The sequence below is a fragment of the Dipodomys ordii genome, unplaced genomic scaffold (genome assembly GCF_000151885.1).
Source record: "Dipodomys ordii isolate 6190 unplaced genomic scaffold, Dord_2.0 Scaffold182, whole genome shotgun sequence".
NCBI classification, from domain to species: domain Eukaryota; kingdom Metazoa; phylum Chordata; class Mammalia; order Rodentia; family Heteromyidae; genus Dipodomys; species Dipodomys ordii.
In genome coordinates, this window is record NW_012267398.1 from 206,536 (window position 1) to 232,923 (window position 26,388).

The window sequence follows — 26,388 nt, forward strand, 5'->3', positions numbered from 1 at the left end:
AAGAAATATGATACAGCCGTCTTTGTTAATGCACTATGATCTGGCACATTCAAAGATTACTTAGAAAGACAATACAGGTACAGAATAACCAACAATAAATCAGAGCTGGAGGTATAGCTCAAATGGTAGATCAATGGCTGAGCAAGGAGGAGGCCCTTAAGTTCAGATCCCAGCACCCTCAGAATAAGACACTGCAGGGCTGGGCATGCTGGCTCACTTATATGATTCCAGATACTGAGGAGGTGGAGATTGAGAGAATTGTGGTTCAAGGCCAGCCTGGCCAATAGTTAGCAAGACACCATCTCAACCAGTAAATCCAAAATAATGGTGCATGCCTGTCACACCAGCTATGCAGGAGGTATACATGATAGATAGTTGTTCAGGAGGGCTGAGCATACACATAAGTCCTCATTTGAAGCCTAACCAAGGCAAAAAGGTTCTCCTGCTTAATTCAAGTGGTAGAGGGCCTACAGAGTAAACACAAAGCTCTGACCAGTCCTACAAAAAAATGAATAAAAATTAAATACGCAGTGCAATACTGGAGGATTTGAAACATGGAACCCATAGGATGAATGAAAAGCACTCTAGATGTTAAACACAGTCTGTGTGGCTTTGAATAAAATCGCCAGTGTCTTTCATATGTCCTGGAAATATTTTCATCTCAAGGGAACTACCTGTTACTTCAAAAAAAAAACCTCATAAGAATTTCATGGGCAATAACTTCATTTATGAGGAAAATTTAATCTTGTATGAATCAAGTGGTTATGTGTTAAATTGAGCTGAAAGGTGACAGAATTAGACAACTTTCAGTCTTTCTTGGTGAGTTTATTTGAACTTTAGTGTCCAAATCACTGGCAAGCTCATCATTGGAATGATAGGTACATTTTTTTTTCTTTGAAGTCTAGGCTTGGGTTTGTTTTTTTTTAAAGAAATTTGGAGATGTAAAAATAAAACTATTGGCCAGCAAGTGGGAGAGAAATCACCTTGATGTAATAGATACTTTCCAGATAGAAGAAGCACTTGAGGTCCCCTGGCCCGGAGTTTTAGCATGCTGGCACAGATGACCGGGGCTGCAGATGAAATCTGTTTTATGACTGTTGGCAAGTGGTCACTTGAGTTTCCTAAGTGCTCTGGGCTTTCAGCTAATTCACTGAAGTTGTAAAGTTACAGCCCTGGTTGCCTGCACTCTTAGAAGTACAAGTCTTTCGGTGCCAGTGGCTGATGCCTGCAATCCTCGCTAGTCAGGAGGCTGAAATCTGAAGATACCGGTTCATAGCCAGCCTAGGCAGACAAACCTGAGAGCTTCTTAACTCTGATTAGTCAGCAGAAATTTAGACCTGGAGATGTGGCTTAAGTGGTAGAGCACCAGCCTTTAATTTAAAAAAAGCCATAGGACAGTGTCTAGGTCCTGAGTTCATATCCTAGTACTAGCATAATAAAATATTCAAGTTAGCTTCTGTAGGAATAGATCAGCAAAGGATTTTGCCTCAGTGAGCCTTAGCATTCTAGTTGTTTGAACCCTGCTGTGTTCCCACCCTCCACACGGCCTGTATGGTTTGCCTGCATTCTAACCACGTAGCAATTACTCTGGTGTATCTGCCCAAGGCTAGCCCTCTACCACTTGAGCCACACCTCCACTTTTTGCTTTTTAGTAGTTAATTGGAAATAACAGACTTTTCTGCCTGGGCTGACTTTGAACTATCATCCTCAGATCTCAGCCTCCTGTATAGCTAGGATTGATTACAGGTATGAGCCATCAGCACCTGGCCAACTTGACATACCTTGATACACATCGGCTTGCATGGATGCTACATGTTTAGCTCAAGAAGGCTCAGTGGTAGAATGATTGTCTCATATGTATGAGGCCCTGGGTTCGATTTCTCAGCACCACATAAGCAGAAAAGGCTGGAAGTGGCACTGTGGCTCAAGTGGTAGAGTGCTTGCCTTGAGCTGAAATGCTGAGAGACAGCGTCCAGGCCCAGAGTTCAGGCCCCATGACCCAGGGGAAAAATGAAAGGAAAAAAGAAGGCATCTAACTATCCTGATTCAGTGGAAGACACTAGAATCTACACAACATCGGCTCCTTAGAACCATGAGGCCCCTTAGGGCCTGGAACAAACCCATTGGCCTCCATTGGGATGAACACAAACCTCAGTGGGCCACCACCCTTCCTCTCTACCCCAGGAGCCATCACACTCTGCTTCATCTCACCTTTCTGGGAGTGTATTGTCCAGCTCTAGTCCAGAACAGAGGTTCTGGCTTGTGTCTGGCCAGTTACCTGCTTGCTGTGTGATGGCCCTGGGTCAACTGCGTTCAACTTAAAATAATCCTGCCAAAGCTCAGGTCCTCGCTTGGCCAGATCTGTGTTCTGAGCCAGCTGCCGGGGGCCAGTCTCTCCCCTGTGCCCTTGCCCTCTCTCTGTAGTGACCCTTGCCAACTTGCTGGCTCTCAGGTGCCACCCAGGCTTAGCAGGTAGGTGTTTGGACATTTTGTTGGGCCATTCTGGTTTTCATCCTGTTGCCTCACCCTCCATTTCAGCCCACCAGCGGGTTGAGCTGCATCTAAATCACCTGCCTTCCTTCCCGCCTTTATTTGTCCTTTATTCCTCAGATACAGCGCAGGACAGAAAATGGCGAGCTTTCCTACCATTCCTCCTCCTTCCTGTCTTGACCTCCTCGCTGTAAGGGTTCCTGGGAAGGAGGTTTGTGATGGGTCAGACTGCAATGGTAGATCCTCCCAAAGGGGTATACCTATTAAAACCTACGCAGCCAAACCAGGGGACCACTTGGTAGACAATCTGATGGAAAAAAATGTGCCAACCGTAAGACTGTTGAGTATAATTCCATGTGTCATTCAGAAAACTCCTTAAGAGCTTGCATATTTTCTGTCATATAACATCAGTGGACTACTTCACAAGTTACGAGATTATTTCTGCAACCTTTCTCACTTGATCCTAAACAAAACCCCTCTGATTTCATTATCACCTGTCATTCATGGATGGCTGAAGAGACAGATAGCCTGTGTGTGATCAAGCCACTGTCCTGTTTCATACGGCCATTCATATCCTGCGTGTTCTGCGCAGTCATACATGACCCCAGAGGAACTGTGCATGAGCTTGCTAATGGAAAGCCACGTGGAGAGATCGCCAGAGAACTCAGCTATGTCTACACTCGCAGTTCTTCACCTTTGAAGTAATTGACATTTCCAAAAACTGTTTTTCCCTAATCTCCTTTCCCCTCTCTCTTCTTTTTTTTTTTTGAGTTTTGTAGCTCTTTATTTTTTTTTAATTTTATTTTATTTGTGAACATAATGTACGGAGGGGTTGCAATTGCATGGGCAAGATGATGCATACATTTCTTACCAAGCATTGCAGCCTCCTCCTTTGTTTACCCTTCACCTCCCTTCCCAGCCTCCCCCCTCCCCCCCAATCCTTCCCCCCCTCCCCCCCCTACTGACATTGTAAAGCTCCTTTTTGACATGACAATTTGTACTTCTCATTGTTGCAACAGGTCCACCTGAATCCTTAAATGACTCTTGAGGCTTGAACTCAGGGCCTAGGCACTGTCTCTGAGCTTTTCTACTTAAGTCTAGTTAGCACTCCACCACTTTGAGCCACAGCTCTATTTCTGGTTTTGGTGATTAATTGGAGATTAGAGTCCCATGGGACTTTTTCTGCATGGGCTGGCTTTGAACCTTGGTTCTCAGATCTCAGCCGCTGAGTAGCTAGAATTACAGACATGAACCACCAGCTCTCTCGCTCTTGCTCTCGTTCTTGCTCTCTATCTCTCCACAAAAAAAGTGCATGCAGCACAAACATCATTAGTTGGGCATTTAAAGACTGATCTCTTGGTCATATTGCCTGTTGTGAACCCTTAGTTTAGAAGAGAATGGAAAAATGTCATTGCCACATCAACTTTTCTGAATAGCTGTGTGCTACTTCCTAAACTGCTTAGATCAGTCCCAGCCTCCTGACCAGAATGAATGAGACTGAGCATTCATAGAACACTCGAGAGTCATGGTAGAGAGTGGTGTGTGGGGAGCATTGAGTTGGGTTTTTTTGTTTTGTTTTGTTTTGTTTTCTGTCAGTCGTGGGGCCTGAACTCTGGGCCTGGGCGCTGTCCCTCATCTCTTGAGCTCAAGATTAGTGCTTTACCACTTGAGCCACAGTGCCACTTCTGGGTTTTTTCTGCTGAGGAATCAAACCCGGGGCCTCATGCATGCAAGGCAAGCTCTCCACCACTGAGCCACCTTCCCAGTTCAGGAGCATTGAGTTTTATAACTGCAGAACTGAGCAAAGCCAACTAACCTGTGTGGGAGTGGTCTTCATGTGCTCAGCCTGCTGAGATTGCACTAACTCAACCGACAGACAGCAGAAGATACATGATATGAGCATTCTTGTGCAAGAATGGGGCCAGCAAGAAAGCCCTCTTCCTTCAGAACAGAGAAGTTGCCACGCTGGAGGAGGAGACAGGTGATTTGGGAAGCAGGAGCTAATGTCTCGTGGGTGGTTCTGGAGAGAAGATAGTCCAAGGACTACAGAAGGCTCCTAGTGTCCTTTGCCTAGAAACGTTTTTATTTTTCACAGATTATAAACAATACTTACATCTTGTTTACAATGTTATTATCTAAGCTTTTTAAACCATAGCATCATACTATGTAGTCTTTCTTTCTCTTCTTTCCTCCTTTCTTCTTTCCTTCTTTCATTCTTTCCCTTCTCTTCCTTCCCCCCCTCCCTCGCTCCTTCCCTCCATCAGAGGTTTGTGTTCTTCCTTGGCTTTTTAACTCAAGGCTGGAGCTCTAGTACTTGAGCCATAATTCTACTTCAGCTTTTTGCTAGTTAATTAGAGATAAGAGTCTTCCAGATTTTTCTCTCCAGGTTGTCTCCAAACGGATCCTCAGTTCTCTGCTTCCATAGTAGCTAGAATTATTGGTGAGCCACCAATTAGCTTTTTAATGTAGGTTTTCTGTCTCCAAATGGCCTATGTTTAATGTCATTGCATTGTTACAGCATGTAAATATTTTTGCATTTACTGAATTTGTAGTGTCAAATCAGTACTTTGACAAAATTGGAATTGCTGTCTCATTGTCCTGTGCTCTGTGTCTTTCCTCAAGTTGTTCTTTGAGAACAACTGCCCCTCTGAAAGAGTGAATTTTATAATCTTACACATTTTGCACTCATTTTCATCAGATGAGGCCTTGCTATATAGCTGTGTTACTTTGCTGAGCCAAGTGTGGTGCCAAATGTCATTTTGCTATTTGTATTTTCTTCTAATGGGAGCTCTGTTTGTACTCATGACCCATTTGAGCCTTAGAGAAAGAGTATTGTATTCACCGTCATATCGTAAAATGTGGGAGGGAGTTTCCTTTTCTAATTAGCATACTTGTTTTATCTTACATGCAGGAAGGAACATATTGGGATATGTGAAGTGTTTTACCAACCAAAAGTAGACTTTTCTTTGAAACATAAGGGAAAATGTAACAGGCATTTTCCCCATAGCTGTGTGCAGCCTTTGTCTCCATCAGGTCTGAGCTGTCATGGGAGGGGACAGACAGCTGCCCAGGGGAAGGACCAAAGTCAGGAAAGGCCTCAGCTAGGGGTGGCTTGCGCCTGGCCATCTCGCCACAGCAGGGCATGCTGTAGAGATGCTGAGGCCGATGATGGAAAAATACCAATCTGTGACAAATACAGCAGATCAGATCAAAAAATGGTCTGGAAGCTTTGTGGTAGTCCTGACTTCCTTGGCCGCCTCCTATCCTTGATCTTAAAGGACGTAGTGATTCAAACAAGCAAGCGGATCCGGATCAACTGGCTTTCCAGTCCCTGTGCTTTAGCTGATGGTTCATTCATGACAGATGAGTGAAAATTGCTTGGGGAGACGGGAGTGCGCTGTGAATAAGGGTTTACGGCCCCTTTTCCAGTCCTGTTTTAAAAGTAGAGCAACTATGCAGCTAAATGTGTGTGTGTGTGTGTGTGTGTGTGTGTAAGTGTAACATACTCTTTCCTAAACTTACTTTTCCCTGTAGTCAATCTATTGGCTTCTCTGGTCCCAGGAGTTAAAATAAGCATTGTGTATTTTCATTTTATTATAGCATGTAATTTCCAATTTAAAGACAATTCACTGAAATAATTTTCTTTTCTAGTCTCCAGAGAATGCAGAGGGCAAAGATGGACCCAAAGTAACCAAACGGGAGGTAAGTATACATATATATAACACACACACACACACACACATATACACATCTGACATCTTCCATTTAATTCTGGAAAATGTCAGTGTTTAATACTATGGAGAACATTTCTGTGTGAGTGAATACTGTTGTAAATAAGATGGCTGAGACTGCATAAGCTGGATAAAGGGTTTTGTGTAGTCTCTCTTGCCTGGATATGATTCACTCAGTATATTGATGAGGTATTCCCGATTACTGCATTGTTTATCCATCCATCTGTTGGTCCTGCTGTCTGTTAGAGGGAATACTGAGAATTCCTTCTGGACAAGGAATGAGATAATAGGTAAATTCATCAAGGAGAACAGAGTGAGCGCCATTCATAGCAGGAAACTGAAAAGCTGTTGATCTCATAAATTTTCTGCTCCAGTAAGTGAATTATCAATTACTTTTTAGATGTATTGAGCTAAAAGGATCCATCCATGTCTTAGGTAAAAAATGAATAAAACTATGAAAGGATATATAATACCTCAAAAAAACACAAAAGCTTTGTTTAAGTTAGGAAAACTCTTTAGGGCTTTCAGATAACTAATTAGGCAGTGATTCAAAATTAGGTAATAATTCAAAGACACTGATTAAAATACAGAAAGCTGCTGAAGGGGAAGCACCTCTCAGAGATGCTCGTATTTGGCCCTTTGTGGTAGAATTACCAGCATCTAAAAGGAGACGGATGAGAAAGGAGGACATGAGATGCATTTGTATCTGTGATGACAGCCATTCCCTGATGTAGAAACCTTTACAGTGCGTGGCAAGCTACAGCTCTTACACTTGAGCATATAAACAAAAAGGGGTCAAAGGACAGGCAAAACCAGCATCTAGTCTCTTGATTCTTTTGATTGGGTGATTCAGACTGTGGTTAATAATTCAGAGGCATTTGTCCTTCTACCTAAACCCCTGCACAGGATCTATACAAGGAAATTCATTGTGCTAAAGGGGAAAATCTTTACCAGAAGCTACAAAGAAGTAATTTAAAAGCAAAAACAAAACTGCCTGTTTCTACCATCTACGGACCAAGCATCCACTGTCTAACAGAATTTGGGATAAACATGAAGTTGGTAATCCAAAGTGTGTAATCACAGAAGTGCTAAAAACATCTGAAAGATGACAAGTGCTTACATAGCCTTAGAAAATGGCAAATGTGACTTTGAAGAGAGTTGGCTTAATGTAACCTTAGAGGTTTAAAATTTGGACACATGCACAGATTTGGGTTTCTCCTCAGGAACTGGTATTTAAATTGATTATATGCAGTAAAATTTAGCAAGAGTAATCTTTTTTATTCCTCTACACTGAAAGCAAATCAAACTGGTTAGAAGAGACATAAAACAAACATATATATTATTTTAGCCTAAAGATTTTTCTACTTTATAATTTTAGGTTGTTGCTGGTTTTACATTTGATTTCATCTTGTTTCTGTATTTTTTAAAATACTATTAGTAGCAAAAATCTTCTCTAGACAAGATCCTGTCATTTAAATCGACACCAGTTTAAAACTCACAATCATGTCTTTCGGTCATTGACCTTGTGAGAAGGTCAGTCTTTTGGCTGGTAGCTTAGGGTAAAAAAGCACTGTCAAAACTATATGGTGATTGATCCCATTGAATTGGGATTTATTTCAGGCTGAGTTTTCCAGTTCTGTCTCTGGGATTACACAGCCTTGATGATGGTAAACAGATAGTGATTTCAGAGGTCTTTCCTCTTTTGAAAACCTTCCACCGGTGCTGAGTATTTGAATGGCAATGCTAGTGTGTATTTCTGCAGAACACTTGGGTAATCAATGATTAACAATATATCACCATTATTATCCTCAGCAGTTGACCAAGCTCTTTCAATCCATTATTTTGTCTGATCTATACAATAATTTAAGGTCCAGTTCTCCTTGGAATTTTTTGTTTTTGTTCTTCTTGTGCTGGGGCCTTGTACATGCTAAGTTCATGTTCTACCATTAAGCAATAGACCAGTGCAGACTTTTCTTACCAAAAATCTATGAGCACCTACAATGCGAGAAGGTTTACAGTGAAAAACATGCAAAAAGCCCTGTTTTCAGAGAACCTCTGTTGTGGTAAGGAAAAAGAAAATAATTGGATAAATAAAATAATTGGTGCTGGGGCCTGAGCCACCAGCAGTCTTGTGATCCTAGCTACACAAGAGGCAGATGTCTGAGATTTGTAGCCATCTCAGGCAGGAAAGTCTGTGCGTAAGACTTTTCTCTAGCCACCAAAACTCTGGAAGTGAAGGTGTGCCTCAAGTGGTGGTAGAGCTAAGGGACATCACCCAGGCTCTGAGCTCCAGACCCCTACCAGTATAACAATAACAGAAAAGGGCATTTTCTGTCAAGCAAAGATAAAGCAAGGGACAGAAATGGTGCACATCAGAGAATGGCTGTGACTTGATTACAGATAGGTATTATTCCTATTTTAGCTAAGAACAAACAAAAAATCTCTGAAATAATATAATTTTGCTCAAGTGTGACAACTGTGAAGTAGCAGAACCCGGGAGAAATGTCCAGATCTCCTCATGCAAAATCCTGCTTCCATGTGCTTTTCCTGTACTTAGAAAAATCTGACAAAACCAATTTCTTGGTCTTTACCTTTGTTCATTGTAGGCTTAACAATATATATTTTTCCCTTCTTGCCAGATTTCAAAGGAAGACAAACTCTACTTCTCATCTGTTTTGACAATTAAAAGCAATTTGTCTTTTGGTGTTTACTTGGAAATACATGGTCAGGTTCAAAAGCAAAAACACAGCTCATAAAGATAAGCATACTTTCCAAGCTAAGTGCCTAGTGGCTTAATGCCCATAATCCTTGCTACTGGGGAGGCTGAGAATGTAAGGAACGTGGTTTGAGGCTAGATTGGGCAGAACACTTCATAAGATCACTCACTTCCCACTCAAGTTGGGTGTGGTGGTGTGCACAGCTATGTGACAGCTGGGATGGGAAGATGACGGTGCCAGGCCAGCCCAGGCAGAGAAAGTCTATATTCTGCCTTCACAGAGAGAAGCGAGACCGAGTAGTATGTGCCTATAATCCCAGCAACCATCAAAAGCCTAGAGTAGGTGATCATGGCTTAGGCATGTGCCCCAAAGTAAGACCCAGTCCTAAATATAACCAGTGACAAGCAGGGCATGGCTCAGCTGTGTTGTGCCAGCTTAACCATTGGAGGCCCTGAGCTTAAACCCCAGTATCTCCCTACCCCTTCCCCCCAATAAAAGACTTAATTCCAAAGTCCAAGGAGATGGCCCAGATATTTTTAATGCTAGTTAGTGAAGTCCAGCATTTCTACTTGGATCCAGCTCTCCTTGAGAACTTTGTCCTTGTAAGATTAGACTTGTGTGCTGCTTTCACTACGTGCTAGGAGACAGAGAACCCATGCCTTTCTACTGGTGGCCTTCACCAGAATTGTGTCCGGCCTGGAGAGATGATAACCATCAGTAAATGTTTCCTGAGATCATTCTAATGTCCCCAGTACCTTGGCAAACGCTCACATCGCATGTATTGTGTGGGTCATTGTGATGGGATTTGTTGTTGTTAAAGCCTTTCTTCCCTCCTGTGCTTTTTGGCCATTTTTCCTGAGGTTTCACACTGAATAAACAAATTAAGAGAAATTCTTACTTTTTTTTTCTAATTTATCCCTAGCCAGGCTGAGTCTTAAATGGGTACTTGAGATGCTAGGGTTGTTTTAAAGAGGGGGGGAAAAATAGCAGTCGTGTCTCTTTCATGTGCAATAAATATAGTCCAATCATTTATAGATTTTAAGGCTGTGGAAGCTGATGGAACTTTCCAGGAAGGCACCCACACTTGCATGCATAATTGGTCCTGCTGACTTAGTAAAATGTTAGTCTCAGCCTTGTCTGTGTGCACTGAAAAAGAAAATATCTTATGGTGGTTATTACCGGATAGGAAATTTCAAGGTGTCTGGTTTTTTTCATAAGATGGTTTGACAGTAAAAATAGCCATTTGTAAAGGCTGGCTGGTTTGGATAACCTGTAGAGAGAAGACTTGTTTTTGTTTTTTCATTAATTTCCTAAGCTTTCTAGTTTGATGTCTTGTCCCGGTCGAGCGAAGTGCATTCGATGGAACAGCTGGATGCTGTGTGGAGGAATGCTTTGATTGGAAAGGGTTTTCTGACGTCACTGAGCCTGTTGAGTTGCACTTTGGGTGGTCACGTGGGGAGGGAAGGACCAGAGCCAGAGTGCAGTAGTGGGGTTTTTTTTCCCCCTAACAACAATTGACAGGCAGTGCTGAGTAATGGCTAACATATTTGGTCTTTTCTCAGGGTTAAGCTAGAGGTGTTAGAAGAGGAACTAGTGTTTACTTCTTCCATTCATGTCAATATTAATGGAAGGCCCCTGCTAGGCACTGGAGGTTCTGAACTAGAAGAGAAAGGCTAGCCCAGGAAAAGGGGAAACAGACATGAGCCAGGTAGGATGAACAGTAAAGCCAACATGGTGCGCTTAGGTTGACCACCAAGCAGGTGTGCAGCCGCTCCTCTCTCTGCGGGCTCCTCTCTCTGCGGGCTGCCCTGTGAGCCAGAGCTGGGTTCTGAGTGGTGATTGGTAGCTATTCTTTCTGTCCAACTCAGAAAGCGTCTTGACGAAGCACAGGATATTTGATTTCAGGTTTAAATGAGGATGTTGTATGTGTGCCAGTACTAGAGCTTGAATTCAGAGCCTGGGTACTGTCCCTTAGCTCTTTTACTTTAGGATGGCACTCTACCACCTGAGTCACAGCTCCACTTCTGGCTTTTTACTGGTCAGTTGATTAAAAAGTCCATTGGAGTTTTCTGCCCAGATCTTAGCTTCCTGAGTAGCTGGGATTACAGGCGTCCATTTCATTGTTGTTTTTTCTTCAAGTGATGGTTGACTCTTGTGGGAAAGGCAGGGACTGGATCCTGATTCCTAGGGATTTGTGGGTGCCTCGTGGTGAATACATCATGACAACCACGGTGTTTCCTGCGGAGGCTCTGCCGCATGCCCGCCTCCTCGGGGGCTGTGCTTCCAGCTGTGTGCCGACCAGTACCACCTCTTGCTGTGTGCGGCCAACCACGCAACCTGCGCCATCTTCTCATCTCAGCATATTTCATTAGCTGGCCTTAAGCCCAGCTCTGATCTTTCTTCAGAGACCCCAGGGTTCAAATGCTCCATGGAGAATCAGGCCCTTCCTTTCTTTCAGTAGTTTAAAGGAAAATGAGTTTAGCTTCTCTGATGTTACTCATTGAGAAAGTTCTTAAAAATGGAGATGGCAAGACATAATTCTTCCCAGTTGGGCCTGACAGACTCACCTAGACTGCCTTAAGTGTAGGTTCGAGATTTCCCATGATTCCTCAGCATCATGGCACATGCTCCAAGACCACACCTGCTGCCTGCTTGGCCCCCTTCAGGATGTGATCTGAAGCATTAAAGCATTAAGCATCGTGAGGCAAACCCTGCAGAAAGTAGCAAGAAATAGGGGGATAGCTTGAGTTCCCTTATTCAATAAGTGTTAGTGAGGATGGATGTGTTGAGCACTGTACTCTTCCTCTCGAGAGGAAGCAGCAGGTAAGACAGGAAAAGTATGGTGCTGGAACGGTTTTTTGGTTGTTTTTTTTTTTTTAATGTGTTTTAAGAAAAAAAAGCGGTGTGGTTTTAGAATATGAATTCCTTTGAGAAGTCAGCTTCTGCTGGATAATAAATGAAGTATCAATTCTGCGTGTGGTTGTGGAATTGTCTAGGATGGTCCAATTATTTTTAAATTTTCTTGACAGTCATAATTGCTATTAACTGGTACTGTCCTTGAAGAAGAAGTTTGCTGAAGAAAAATATTAACCTAAATTCAGTATCAGTGTATAATCTTTCGGTTTTCTGAAGTTTGAAATTAAAAGACTAGTGAACCTTTTACTCTAGTCAAATGATTGAACATACATGCTTTTAGTAGATAAGTGTTTTATTACAGGCTAAAAAAAAGTCTCCCTTATTAACTGTGGGTGATTTATAGTGATTCTCCAGCCCAGCAGAAAGATAGGGAACTTGTGCTTACTCTGGTCTCTATGCATTAATATAAATCTCTTTTATTAACTCACAGGCTGTAGCTTCATTTGAAGGAACAGGAGTCTAGATGGACACCATTTCTCCAAGGTCCCACAGTGGTCCTCCTGTTCATTGTATCTTGAGATTTGATATTTAGGTTTAGGAGTCTATGGGAGATTTCTTCCTTTTCTTAGTCACTGAACCTTAATTGGGAAAGACTACTCATTTAAACAGAATGCCTTGTGTTACATGTCTAGAAAATCTTTGCAAAGTCAGTAATCAACTGTTCTCTGAGAGGACGGCTGGGTAAGGTCTGTTTTACTGTCGCTTAACGTGGACAGGCTGATGGGAATTAGACCTTCGATTCTTTTGACAAAGTAAGATACGTCACGATGGATTTAGAAAATCAACCTGGTTTTATATAATTACATACATGTGTTTTTTCTTTCCATTTTGTAGCCCACAAGACGGTCTGCCAGGCTATCTGCAGTAAGTATCTCAGAGCCCCTGGAGTTTTACCTTGGGGGAGGGGAGGGTGCAGTATCCATTCCCTTGGTACAAAGCAGCAAAAGGATGATTAAGATGGCAGATGGCATTTCCCTGGGGAATGTTTTCTTGTTGACAGTCACCTGGGGTCACATCTCCAATAGGCCTGACCCCTGTTGCTGAGCAGGTCACCTGATGAGGTGTCTGAGGAGCAGCAGCTGGCCCATGGCCAAGAGCACAAAGCCCAGGGCACTTAAGGTTCATTACCAGAGATCTTGACAGGAAAAACATCCATGAGGCAGAGTCCTCGTCTTCAAATGCTGCACCCATTTTTCACAGCTCATACTGTTTATTCCAGGGCCAGAATGTTCCTAAAATTGTTACTCAGAGTGTCTTTCTGCAGGTCATCTCCAGGAGCGTGAGGAAGGTTAGAGGTGCTGGGGCAGGTGGGTGTGGCCTGGTCTCATACTCACCTCCGCCACTGGAGATGGAGGTTCTGTCACAGAGAGCGTTACAAAGGAAATGGTTCGATGAAAATCGAAGACACTGGTACATTAATACAATACATCTGGACACAGAATATCAAGTATATGTGTCAATGAGAGTCAGAGAGAGAAAACAGCAATGAGGCTTCAACTCAGGGCCTCTTATTCTCAGCTTCTTGCTCACTGCTGACACTTAAATCAGAAAAATTTGGGAGCCAAAGCCAGAAGCCAGTGACTCATGTAATCCTAACTACTATTCAGGAGGCTGAGATCCTAGGATCCTGGCTTGAAGCTAGCCTGGGCAGGAAAGTCAGTGAGATTCTTATCTCCAGTAGACTACTCTGAAAAAGCTGGAAGTGGCACTGTGGCTCAAGTGGTAGAATGCTAGCTTTGAGCAAAAGAAGCTCAGGGCTTTTGCTCAGGGCAAATCTTTTTTTTTAATTAATAAATTGGGAAACATAAAAAGTTGTATCTAGAGAATAAACTTTGAGATTTAGAGTATTTAAGAATATTAATGAAAATATTCCGTGCGTGTGTGTGTGTGTGTGTGTGTGTGTGTGTGTGTGTGTGTGTGTGTGTGTGTGTGTTGGTTGTCGGGCCTGAACTCTGGGGCCTGGACACTGTCACTCAGCTCTTGAGCCACAGCACCACTTCCAACTTTCATGTGGTGCTGAGGAATCGAACCTAGGTCCTCATGCATGCAAGGCAAGCACTCTACCACTGAGCCATCTTCTTAGCTCCCTTCCTTTCATTTTTTTTTTTTGAAAAGTAATTTCTTTTTTTTTCCTTTTTGCTAGTCCTGGGACCTGGACAATTGCTGTTCCTGAGCCTCTTGTGCTCAATGCTAGCTATGATCCTCAGATCTTAGCCTCCTGAGTAGCTAAATTATAGGCATGAGCCACTGGCATCCAGCTGAAAGGCTGAAAGGGAATTTCTAACAGTCATTCTCCCAGAATTAAACTGTCTCCAATTTCACTTTATGCTCTGGGTGAAAAAAGCTAGACTCAGTGTGAAACCTGAACCTCTTAGGGACATTGGAAGGTTCCATGTATTTTTTTTTAATCTTTAAAACATTCTTTATTAGTCTGTATTACCATTAAATAGGAAGAAGAACTTATGCTATTCTTCTATAGGATGACTAGAGATAACAATAAAACACTGAATATTTTTTAAAGCTAGAAGAAAAGATTGCTATTGTTTTTACCATAGAGGAACTTGACAAGCGCTTTGTGATCTAAATATTACATAGTATACACTTGTATTTTTCCCCGTGGCTGGGGAGACCCTGGCCATTGTTTTCTATTTAAAAACATTATTCTAGTGACAAGCAAGATTTAGAGTGCAGTATTTGCCCTACGAGCTCTATAAAGAACTGTGCTTTACACCGATCACCTTCCTCCACCCCCACGCAGGGGCCCCCTGCTCTCTGGCACACTGGCCAGGGCTGAGGAAAGCCATGGGAATCTGGGTTCTGTTCCCTGGGGGGTGGGAAGAGAACCACATAAGACAGGAAATGCTAGGTAGGAATACTGATGGCTCACACTTTGTAATTTAGCTACTTGGCAGGCTGAGAACAGAAAGATCATGGTTCAAGGTCAGCTTGGGCAGAAAAATGCTCAAGACACCTTCTGAACTCACAGCTAGACACATTGGCCTGTGCCTCTCACCCCACGCTGTGGGGGAGGCTGAGGTCATAGGATCCAGGTGCCAGGCCAGTGCAGGCAGAAAAAAAGTCAAGAGACTCCCATCTTCGCTGAAGGGAACCTGGACATAATTGTGCACACCTGTAGTCCTGGCTGCAGAGAGACACAGCAAAGACAGAGCACAGCTCAGGCACACACTGGGAAGCAAGACCCTGATTTTGAATAAATAACCATTGAACCAGAGGGCTAGAAGTGTAGCTCAGTGGTATCATTGGCTAGCCTAGCAAGCGTGAGCCCTGAGTTCAAACACCAGTACTGTCATAAAGACAGGAGAAAATTAGAGAGCTTTTTGACTAATAGTATTTATAAATGTTAAATGTCAGGAATTAACAGTGGACATCACTAAGACCAGCCCCTAATCTGGGCAGGGTAAACTACACATTATGCTGACATTGAAGAGAATAAAAGTCTAAAGATGGTGGGGTACAGAATTCAGGATCTACATCAAGAGAGGAAGGATTTGCACCCCCCCATTTGAGAGACACCCCAGTGGGCCTTGCTGTGATTTCTAGATTGTTGGGAAGGCAAACTGAGTCATGTGGCCAAGGCTCTGAGCCATTCCTCTTGTTTCTGGACTGGGATAAAAGGAAGAGCAGAGATACCAGAGACAGAAGTGTCTTATCTGTTTCCTGAGAGCTATTCTGGACCAGTGACTAATGAGTTTGCTTTTCTGTCTCACCTGCCGTTCACTTGCGAACCCAAGATGAAAATAGTCGTAAAACACGGATGTCTTCATGCTGCTCCCCAGTGCTGAAAATAGTACGAGATCGTGTTTAAAATGAGCACCATCAGGAGTTGGAGCGGATGGTGGTGCTTTACAATCCTTTCCTGCTCTTTCTAATTCATTCATATCATCTCTACAGAAACCTGCTCCGCCACCCAAACCTGAGCCTAAACCAAGGAAAACATCTGCTAAGGTAAAGGTGGGGATGCCCAGCCTCCCACCTTGGGATTTTTAAAGCGATGAATAAATGATCATTCCACATCCCAAAAATCATCTCGAGAAAAATCATGTGTAATGATTTAGGCTAAAGTGTACTGACTGCCACTCTTAGGGTAAGTCTCAAAGGACATAAAGCACAGTTCTGTGCCTTAGCAGGAATGGTTTCCCATTTGCTGAATGGGGATCAGAGCAGGTCAGGCTGAGGCCCCCCATGAGAACTTGGGCTGGCAGCTGCCTTAGAACTGGTAATCTGTGCTCATGGTGCCCAACTAGCAGGGTAACAGCTGGCTGGGGGAGGAGCTTCCAGACTCCGGTACCGGATACCTGAGGTTGTTCTACCCTGGTAGATCTACCCTTTTGACTGATTCATAAAGACAAGCCCTCTATGCCAGCCACTATTGCTCGCTTTCCACATAATCTTCACATTATCTCTATTGAGGTAAATAACATACACTTATTTGTCAGCGAAGAAGCTATAAAGTACATAAATTACCAGGGATAGAACCCAAGTGAATTTTCTGTACTCTGCCTGTCAGAGCATGGTCTTGTTCTGCATTGTCTGTGTGTGTGTGTGTGTGTGTGTGTGTGTGTGTGTGTGTGTGTACACGCACATGCACACAGAGCTGACTTCCATGGCTTAGTCTTAACAGGGCTATTGTCTCATCTGGTGAAGTGCGCTGGATGTACTGGAGTGGAAAGCCTCATGTCTCATGCATGAGAAGCTGCTCCTGCCCAGGTTCTCCCAAACACTGCCTTGGACCAGCCGTGGCAGCGCCACTTCTCAACCCAGAAGAGAGGTGGTCCATGAAACAAATCCTTGGCGGGTGGTTAATAGGTTTCCCACAGAAGGGAGAGCCCAGTGGGCTTGCTTTCTTTGTCACCATGTCATAATCTCAGAGTTACTCCATGGAAGTCTGAATTGGGTTGGTTTTCCCCTGAAAATTACCATGGCCACCATCGGTCCATTTCACCAGGTGTCAGGATGGAGGCGAACTGATGTCCGCTCCCATCACTCCACATCTTCATGTGCGCTCTCCTTGTGCTTTCATCTCCCATCAGAAAGAACCCGGAGCAAAGATTAGCAGAGGAGCCAAAGGGAAGAAGGAGGAGAAGCAGGAAGTTGGAAAGGAAGCCACTGCACCATCTGAAAATGGTGAAACCAAAGCTAAAGAGGTACTTTCTGCAAACACCTCCCACTGACTGACTCCATGTCTGACTTGCTCGGTCCTGCAGCCTGTGATGACACACTCGGCATGTCTCTCTTTATTACCTGTAATGTAATTACAGATCCACATTTCTCGCTCAAGTGTTAATGTCTCATCCTCCAGAAGTACCCCACCCAGCAACTTGTCAGTAAAGGGGCACGTTGAAACAGTGAGAGTTAAGGGTACAGTAGAAAACTTGACACGTTTGCAGTGACTAGAATCAGATAGTGGTGTGGTGTATATTATTATTGTTGTTGTTGTCGTTGTTATTTACTATAAGCAATGGGACCTTATAGGTAAGGCTGCTGTGGTTGTTTGAAAAGCAGAAAGCAATAAATGTGGCCTAGCATTGGCATGATGTCTTCCCACCTTGTCTGTTCTTCACCCAGAGCTGAAATAGATTGTATAGAAGAGCTGCAAAAAAAATGAATGGTTCTTATGCGTCTGCACATGGTTGGACATTGCTTTGATTATAGTCATTTTCAGGTGCATTGGACTATATCACTCTCTTCTTTTTCTTTTCCACAGGCACAGAAAACTGAATCTATAGATAATGAAGGAGAATAAATTGCCATGGAAAATTGGGGGTGATTTTATTTACCTCTTGGGACAACTTTTAAAAGCTATTTTTACCAAGTATTTTGTAAATGCTAATTTTTTTAGGACTCTACTAGTTGGCATATAGTATATATAAAGATGGATATTCGACCCTCTTGTAATCATGCTTTTTTGGAAATTTTCATCATTCTCAAGTAAAATAAATACCTATCTAATAATTGGAAATGTATGTTTAAAGTTGATCCATCATTCCATGCCCTCACTTTAAAAAACTTCGTCTTGTGCAACCTGTGGCGTTTTTACTGTGCATATTTGAATTTTTCATGCAGTTTTTCTAGAGCAATAATCAGTGGTGCTTTTGTACCTAGGTTTTATGTGATTTTAATGAGACATGGATAGTTGTAGCTACCTGCTGATTATTTGTGGTTTAAAATAAAAGATTTTCTTGTCTGCAAAATACTTGGCTGTTATCTTTATTTGATTTGGGAAGGATCTCATTTTCTTAGTGCAGTGCAGATGACATAAAGAATTTCTATAGACTTAGCTGGATGATAGTGGTTCACACCTGTAATGCTCACACCTGTAATCCTAGCTACTAAGAAGGCTGAAATCTGAGGATCAGGTTTGGAACCAGCTTTAAGTCCATAAGGGACTCTTTATCTCCAAGTAACCAGCAAAAAGCGACAAATTGGAGGTGTTGCTCAAGTTGTAGAGCCACCAGCATTGAGTAAAAACTAAGGGACAGCACCCAGGCCCTGAGTTCAAGCCTCAGTACTGGAAAAAAGGATTTCTACAGTCTGTTCCATGAGGATAAGTGAAATAGAATTGTTTCTTAATTTCCTGGCTTTCTACATTGTTGTTACTAGTTCAGTGACAGTACAGAGGAAAGACATCCAACTCACTTACAAAGAAGTGTTCAGCAATGGGCACCATATATAATAAAACGTAACAAGTCCTAGGAAAACAGGTTTGTTCAAGCAGAGCTAGTAACTTCAGGCTTGTCTTTGAAAATCGGCCACTTTGCACATAACACTCGGTCACATTTGTAGTAAAGGCCTTCTTACTCCCTGGAAGAAAGCTCCTCACCCCACACGGCCACCCTGCAGTCGTGTGCCAGCCTCAGAAGGAGTCTGCAAAGATATTATTAGCACTCTTTTTGAGGCTAGGAAATGGGAGTGTGGGTAATGTGTGACCTCCCAGAAGGGAGGTCAGTTTTGAACCTTTGGAATGTTACACAATGTCCTTCTGTCTGCGAAAGAACTTGGCAGTGCTAGGATCAGATCTGGTACATAAAATTTTGTTATTTGTGATCATCTGATAGCCGAGTCCCCAGGAAAGCTGAATTCTTTGAACTGTGTTTAGATGAAGATTCACATAGCTCAAGGTGGAGAATAAAGCTCCACCGTGCAGAGAATGCTGTCTGGAAGACTGTGGCCTGTTAGGAGTCTGAGATGTTTTTATGTTCTGGTTATATCCTTTGTCCAGCATCTAATTTAGGGCTAAGAACTTAAGCCTGCTGTGTCACTGTCTCAAGTCTGCTGTTATCCTTTTGTAAATACTAACCATACAGTTGGCCCGGGCTGTCCTCTCCTGATGAAACGCCATCCTTGGTTTCTCATTATGAAAGGTATCACGATGCTTCTTGCATTTTGGACACGCTAAAATCACCTTGATCTCAGAACAATATTGGGTGTCCTGTGAATACTTTCAGTTTTTTTTAAAAAAAAAAAGTTTAATATGCTGTCAATACATTGCTGGCTAGTTTCCAATTCAGAAGTGGATGCTCGTCTTTACAAGCTTTTGGAAAACAAATCGCACAGCTGATCGACCTTTCATTTTTTTTCAATACCTACCTTGTGGTTATTGTTGCACCTAGAAATATGTAAATTCGAATGAATGTATAAACAAATGATAGTATGTAACACAAGAACTCAGAATCTCCCCTATTTATACATCTGAGAGGTCATTACTGCACACTTAGTCCATATATGTGCACATATGCAAGCATACACAAATAACTTAGAGATGTTAATGTTTGCATTTGTCTAACAAGGTATAGTTGGCATAGATTTCTATGTTTTCCATATTTCAGTACTACCAATGAAACTAGTTAACCTGCTTACAGCTAGAGCCCTGCCTGCTTGCAGCTTAGTTGAGTCACACTTAACTTCTTCCATCGACAGCATGAGAATGCCATTTCTCCCCGCCTTTGGCAGCACTTTTCATTTTGGCCACTTAACAAATATAAAATTGGTTCCACTGCTTTCATTTCAAATTCCACTAGAATGACTAGTAAATTTGCAATTGTTCTAATGTTTACTGGCCCTCTGAGTTTCTTTTACAAATTCTGGTTTTTGTCTAGTTTTCCTTTTGAAAAATCGGTCTGCTTTAAGTTTTTCGTAACAGCCATCAATGCCATTACTTACTGTGTGTGTACTGGTACTGGGGTTTGAACTCAAGGCCTTGCTCTCTCATCTTTTGGCTTTTATAAATCAAGGCTGGCACTCAACCACTTGAGCACCTGGCTCTTTGCTAGTTAATGGGAGGTAAGAGTCTCACAGATTTTTTTTGTATGGTCTGGTTTCAAACCTTGATCCTCAGATCTCAGCTTCCTGAGTAGGATTACAGATGGGCACCGCTAGCACCTGGCTTAGTGCCTTTTATTTCAGTCACAGTGAACTGTAGATCATTGATACATGTCTGTTACAGTGTATGAGTATGTTCATTATTGCATTGACCACACGTGTGAATGCTGTAGTGCTGATAGTTTACCCTAAATACTTGGGAACCTCACACTGACCCGATCAATAAAATAAGGACACACTGCCTGCAACCACATGAAAGGCACAGATACCACCCACTGCCCACCTCTATCTCTTGCATAAGTGTATGGTATGTTAGACTCTTCTTCAAAGTACTTGCCTGCTGATCTATGGAGAAATCCTGGCCCTCCGAACCTACAGTGACAGTTACAGGGTGCCCCTCATGTCCAGAGCTGAGCTAAATGGATGGTGATGTGCACACTTGAAGTTTTTCCTGGAGGTGCTCAGTGGTTTCCGGTACACATGATACTGGAATTTCCAATTTTAAATTCTGTGCTAATGGAATCTGAGCCAAAAGTCAAAACTACCTTGTTCTAAGACTAGATCAACCACCCCATAAACTCCAGTGTATGTTTATATAATACATCTGAAATGAGACATGAAATGAAGGTTTCTTTCTGTCCCCTAAATTTAGGGGACTTTCCTCTTGGCTACCAGACAAATGTTGTCCCTTGGGTTGCCAACTGAACAAGCGTGGCGAGCCTTTGCAAGGCTCAGCACTTGAGAAAGTGGCTGCCCCTTGCTTTTTCCTCCAACATGAATTCCAAGTGTGTGTCGTTTCCTATGAGTTGATCCAGCGTATTGATGTTTAAATATCAGAATAATAATGGCTAATAATAGGATTTAATGCTTTTTAATAAGCCCTTCAGATAACCAATTTTGGAGGCAATTGTTTAATAATTATTTTGGCCAGGCATCGGTGGCTCATGCCTATAATCCTAGCTACTCAGGAAGTTGAGATCTGATGATTGCAGTTTTAAGCCAGCCTGGGCAGGAAAGTGCAAGACATTTATCTCCACTAAACTACCAAAAAACGCTGTGTGTGAGCTGTGTCTCAAGTGGTAGAGTGTAAGCCTTGAGCAAAAAAGCTCAAGGGACAACACTCAGGCCCTAGTTCAAATCCCAAGACCAACACACAAAAAATCATTTTGTTAGTCTATTCCTAATGCAACAAGCTCAAAATTTTCACCATCAAGTAGAGACTGGCCCACTTTTACAGGGACAATACTCAGGCCCTAGTTCAAGTCCCAGGACCAACACACAAATAATTTTGTTACTCTATTCCTAGTGCAACAAGCTCAAATTTTCACCATCAACTAGAGACTGGCCCACTTTAAACTGCATGATGCACCCTTCCCTTCCCCTCATGGGAGAAGAAGTCCTTTGAGAGTTCTTTTTACAAATCTTTATATGTAAAGTATCATGGCTTTAAGCTGGACGATTCCTGTGATGTGACACAGAGATGCAAGAGACTAAATCAAAGGTAAGTTGGACAACATCAAAATTGAAAACAGTTAAAAAAAACGCACAGGATGGCAGAGAAGATTGAAATGTGTGTGCACCACCAACAAGCTGTCTAACAAGGATCCAGATTTCAGGTATAAAATTACTTCAAAGATGCTGAGCTTTCAAGATGAGCACAGGATTTGAGCAGATGGTTCTTGGAACCTGTCAGTGGCCAATAAACAGTGAGAGGAGGCCACCCCTTTGTGAGATGAGTTTATATCTTCGGGGGCTGGAAATCATACGGAAAAGGAAATACGTGTTGCTGAGGATAGGGGGGTGGAATTTGAGCAGACAGTCAACGCTGGTGAAAACGCAAAGTAGCACGGTCCTTTGGGAAACAACTTAGCAGCTTCTCAAAAAGTTAAACAGTAGCTTGCCACTGGTAGCTCATGCCTGTAATCCTAGCTACTCACAGGGCTGAGATCTGTTAGACTCTTTTATCTCCAATAAACCACCAGAAAATGAAGTGGCGCTGTGGCTCAAGTGGTAGAGTGCTGGTCTTGAGCTGAAGAGCCTGAGGGTCAGTTCCCAGGCCCAGAGTTCAAGCCCCACAACCGACAAAAAAAGAAGTGTGTTAGTCTCACCCAGTACTTCTGTTTTGATAACCAGTACTATGGAACAAACCCTACTTAGGTAAAAACACACACATGTAATCACAACTATTTTTCATCATATTCCCCAATGGAAACAATCCATACATCCATCAGTGAGTAAAGGAAAAGTGTAAGTCCATGTAAAGAAGTACTATTGAGCTCTCAAAAAGGGACACAATACTAATATGCTCCTACACAGATGACCCTTATAAACACCATGCCAAACAATAGGAGTTAGGTATAAAAGGCCACGTGCCACTTCCATTTATATCGACTGTCCAGTATGCGAATTCATAGAAGCACAGCGATGACTGGTTGCGAGGGGATGGGTAGGGAGAAATGAGAAGTAGCTGCTAATGAATGCAGGGTGTCTTTGGGGGGATGATAGAATTGTTATGGAATTAATGACCGTGCTTGCACAACTTTGTAACTATTCATTACAACTCTTCCTGAAAGTTAACATTTATCAGGTTACTCAAAGCATAAGATGTGGAATCAGTTGACCTACAGTTAAGCATTGAGACTGGGTTCAGTGGCTCCCACCTGTCATCTCAAATACTCCAGAGGTGGAAGTCAGGAGGATTGTGATTCCAGGACAACACATGCAGAAAGTTAACAAGATCCCAATGTTAGCCAATAAGCTAGGCCTAGTATCGTGTGCCTCATCCTAGATACAAATGGGGGTGGGGGAGGGAGTTGAAGGGATCATGCTCCAGGATTCCCTGAGAAAAAATAGGAAACCTTGTTTGCAAGTCCTGGAGACATAGCCCAAGGTGGGAGCACTTGCAAAACTGAGTTCAAGCCCCAGTACTGCAAGAAAAAAGAAAAGAAAAGTGAGCATTGTTCTCAGTTCTTTAACTTGCATCCTTCAATTTTGTCACCTCTTAAGTAGAGTCCCAGCTTAATAAAGCTCTTAGGCATGAATGACATGATGATAGAAGCCTGTGCATGTAGTGTCTGCCGTGCGGTGGGCTGTCCCGGCAGTGGGTGAGTACAAGTGGCTTTGCGAATCGTGTATGTTGGTTGCGAGCAATTGCCTTTGTCAGTGAGCCTCCCTTCAGGGCCAACAGGAAGAACTGTTCTTCACTTAAAACACAATGGTTCAGTTTGTGAACTCTAAAGCCACGCTGCCTGGGTTCAGTCTTGGTTACTCACTGGCTGTGTGACCTTGGAACATCCACACCTTAGTTTTCCTGTCCATCGATGGGAATTAAAGTAGTACTTGCATAGCTGGGTATAGAGGTTCACGCTTGTAATCCTAGCTATTCAAGAGGCTGAGAACTGGGGATCTAGGTGGAAAGCCAGCCTGGGAGAAAAGTCCAGGAGATACTTATCTCCAATTAGCCAGCAAAATGCTGGACGTAGAACTGTGGCTCAAGTGGTAGAGCACCAGTCTTGAGTGAAAAAGCCAAGCGAGAGCACAAGACCCTGAGTTGAAGCCCCAGGACAAAGTGAGAATTTGGGGAGTACTGACACTGGTATTCAAAATCAAGAGCATGCAATGGTGACTCTGTGGGATGGGCAGCATTGTTTTAGTGTCCCTTCATGCCTCTGCAGCCTCCAGAGAGGAAAGCCAGTCAATGTGTGGGTAAATGAACGTGATCTGCAGTGTCCAGGGAAGAGCCAGGCTTAGGAAAGGTGCTACCACAGCGGTGTCCATCTCCAAATGAAGCTAATTGGTTGGTATATAGGGTTATAAATGGTTGTATAAACAACCATTGTTGTTAACATGCTCGAACACAGAAACTGTAATTCTGTCTAGTATTCCTTGAAATTATCCCATACATGAAATGATCTTTATCTTGTTTAGTTATTATTTAGTCTTTTGAATGCTAAGAACAGAAACTTGAACACCTTCTTGTATGGGATTATTCTTGTGACAAGAATTGCTCATTCTCTTAATTCACGTATTTACTTTTAATTTCTCTTAACTCATATATTTACTTTTTTTTTCTTTGTTGGTCATGGGGCTTGAACTCAGGGCCTGGATGCTGTCCCTGAGCTCTTTTGCTCAAGGCTAGTGTTCTACTACTTTAAAGCCACAGCTCCACTACTGGTTTTTGAGTGGTTAATTGGAGACGAGAGTCTCACAGGGACTTTTCTGCCCAGACTGGCTTCAAACTGTGATCCTCAGATCACAGCCTCCAGAGTAGCTAGGATTACAGGTGTGAGTCACCAGCACCTGGCTGCATATTTACTTTTGATCTAAGTCCAACTTGATTTCAGGAAAATTACACCATCATTGCTGGTACCTTCCTTTCTAGATCATTGAGTACTTAGTGGTTGGAACAAATGTTCACCTAGAAATAAACTTACCCATATCTAGATCAATGGGTCTCCTGGGCTCCTGGAGGCCAAGTCCTAGGCCACACATGTGTCAGCCACTCCCTTTGGTGTGGCTTACATTCCCTACTACAATAGGACCAACAGAGTCGCTCAGACTAATTGAACATATCCTGCTTTCAAACAGCTCTGAAAGTTAGTGCTTTTTAATTGGTGAGTCAAAAGCAATCTGTCACTTACAATCATTGATTTCAGCTCCACTAGATTAGAGACACATGAATCAATTTGATTCTGACCCCAGCAGCATTTCAAATACCTGGAGATGCCTAGCACAGCCTATCTGAGGACCTGCCCTGCCTCTCGCTATCCTTGTAGTGTATCACAGGACCTAGATCTCTTTGGAGCCCCTCGACTTCAGACATTTGAAAAAAAGAGCAGGAAATTTTCAAAATGGCATCGGTGGCTCACGCCTATAATCCTGACTACTCAGGAGGCTGAGATCTGAGGATCAGGGTTCAAAGATAGTTCAGACAGGAAAGTTCACAAGATTCTTATCTCCAATTAGCCAGCAAAAATCTGGAAGCGGAAGTGTGGGTCAAGTGGTACAGCAACAGGCTTTAGTGAAAAAGCCAAGCAAGGAAGCCTGAGTTCTAGTACTTTCTGGGTCTCCCTTTGTCTCTGTCTCTGTCTCTCTGTCTCTCTCTCTCTTACACACACACACACACACAATTTGCATTAACTTGAACACAGGAAGCACCTATTTTCAATTTGGACTTGTGCAAAAACAACGTTATATGGCTCAAACTACATTTTCCTCTAGTTTTTGTTTTATTATTATACTTTCTGTGAGTTTATCCGGATCTCTAAAGTGTATTTTACTTAGCATAGAGCACTGCAGAAGTGCATCAAAGTATGTCTTTCAAGGTCATGCATGCATCACAACTATGTTAAGGGCTGAAGGTGTAACTTAAGTGGTAGAGGGCCATCTGAGCAAGCAAGTGAGCAAGCCCAGTGACTTTGAGGCCCTGAGTCCAAACCCCAGTACCACCACACAATGCATGTGCATGCATGCATGCATACATACACATACATGTACGCATGTGCATGCATGCCTGCATATTGAGCATCTAAATATCAGACATTTTGCACGATACTGGGGTCAGTTTCCTTGCTCTGCAAAGCATAGACTAGTAGTCAATATTAATTACATCCTAACCCAAATAAATGTACATTTTCAAGAGCCATTATAGAACACTGACCTCTTCCACAGAAAGCCATTAATGTTATTTCCCTAATGCATTTTGAGAATTGTATCTCAACCAACCTAACAGATGTTCAGTCATAAACATATCCACAGGAACTTACCGAATAGCATTCTTGAAGTATCATTCATCTGGTTGCCATAGAGATCCTGCCAAAAATGGCCACTGCATTTGGCATAATTAAGTTTGAATTCTACTTCCAAGAAATAATTAGGTATGAGTTCTTATGGTCCTTTCAATGATTGTCTTTTCAGATGGAAAGCTCAGTCTGTCATACATGTGACCGGTAGAGTTTGAGTGACCTGACAGGTAGATAAGGGTTTAGGGATCATGGAGGCTGGGAGCCAACCTCCCAGGTGTAAAGAGAACTTGGGCTGGCCTTCGAGAGCATGTGATATTACTTTGTTCTTAGAGTTGAGTCTTAGTGTTCCAAAAGAATTGTTTTTTTTTCCCTGTGATATATGTGTGATCTCCTAAGAGTAGAAAATAAATCAGAATAATCTGATTAAAAGGTATGCTTTTGCTGGATGCT

At 42.7% G+C, this 26,388-nt stretch overlaps 1 protein-coding gene across 1 annotated transcript in view; it reads left to right on the forward strand.

Moving 5' to 3' along the window:
- Hmgn3 (high mobility group nucleosomal binding domain 3) overlaps nucleotides 1–18,068 on the forward strand; it is a 30,396-nt gene extending 12,328 nt beyond the window's left edge. Inside the window, exons 2-6 of the mRNA XM_013034103.1 lie at nucleotides 6,142–6,192; nucleotides 12,689–12,718; nucleotides 15,767–15,820; nucleotides 16,906–17,019; nucleotides 17,580–18,068. Coding sequence (XP_012889557.1) covers nucleotides 6,142–6,192; nucleotides 12,689–12,718; nucleotides 15,767–15,820; nucleotides 16,906–17,019; nucleotides 17,580–17,618 — 288 coding nt within the window. The 3' untranslated portion in view covers nucleotides 17,619–18,068. The remainder of the gene's footprint in view (nucleotides 1–6,141; nucleotides 6,193–12,688; nucleotides 12,719–15,766; nucleotides 15,821–16,905; nucleotides 17,020–17,579) is intronic.
- Nucleotides 18,069–26,388: the final 8,320 nt, after the last annotated feature.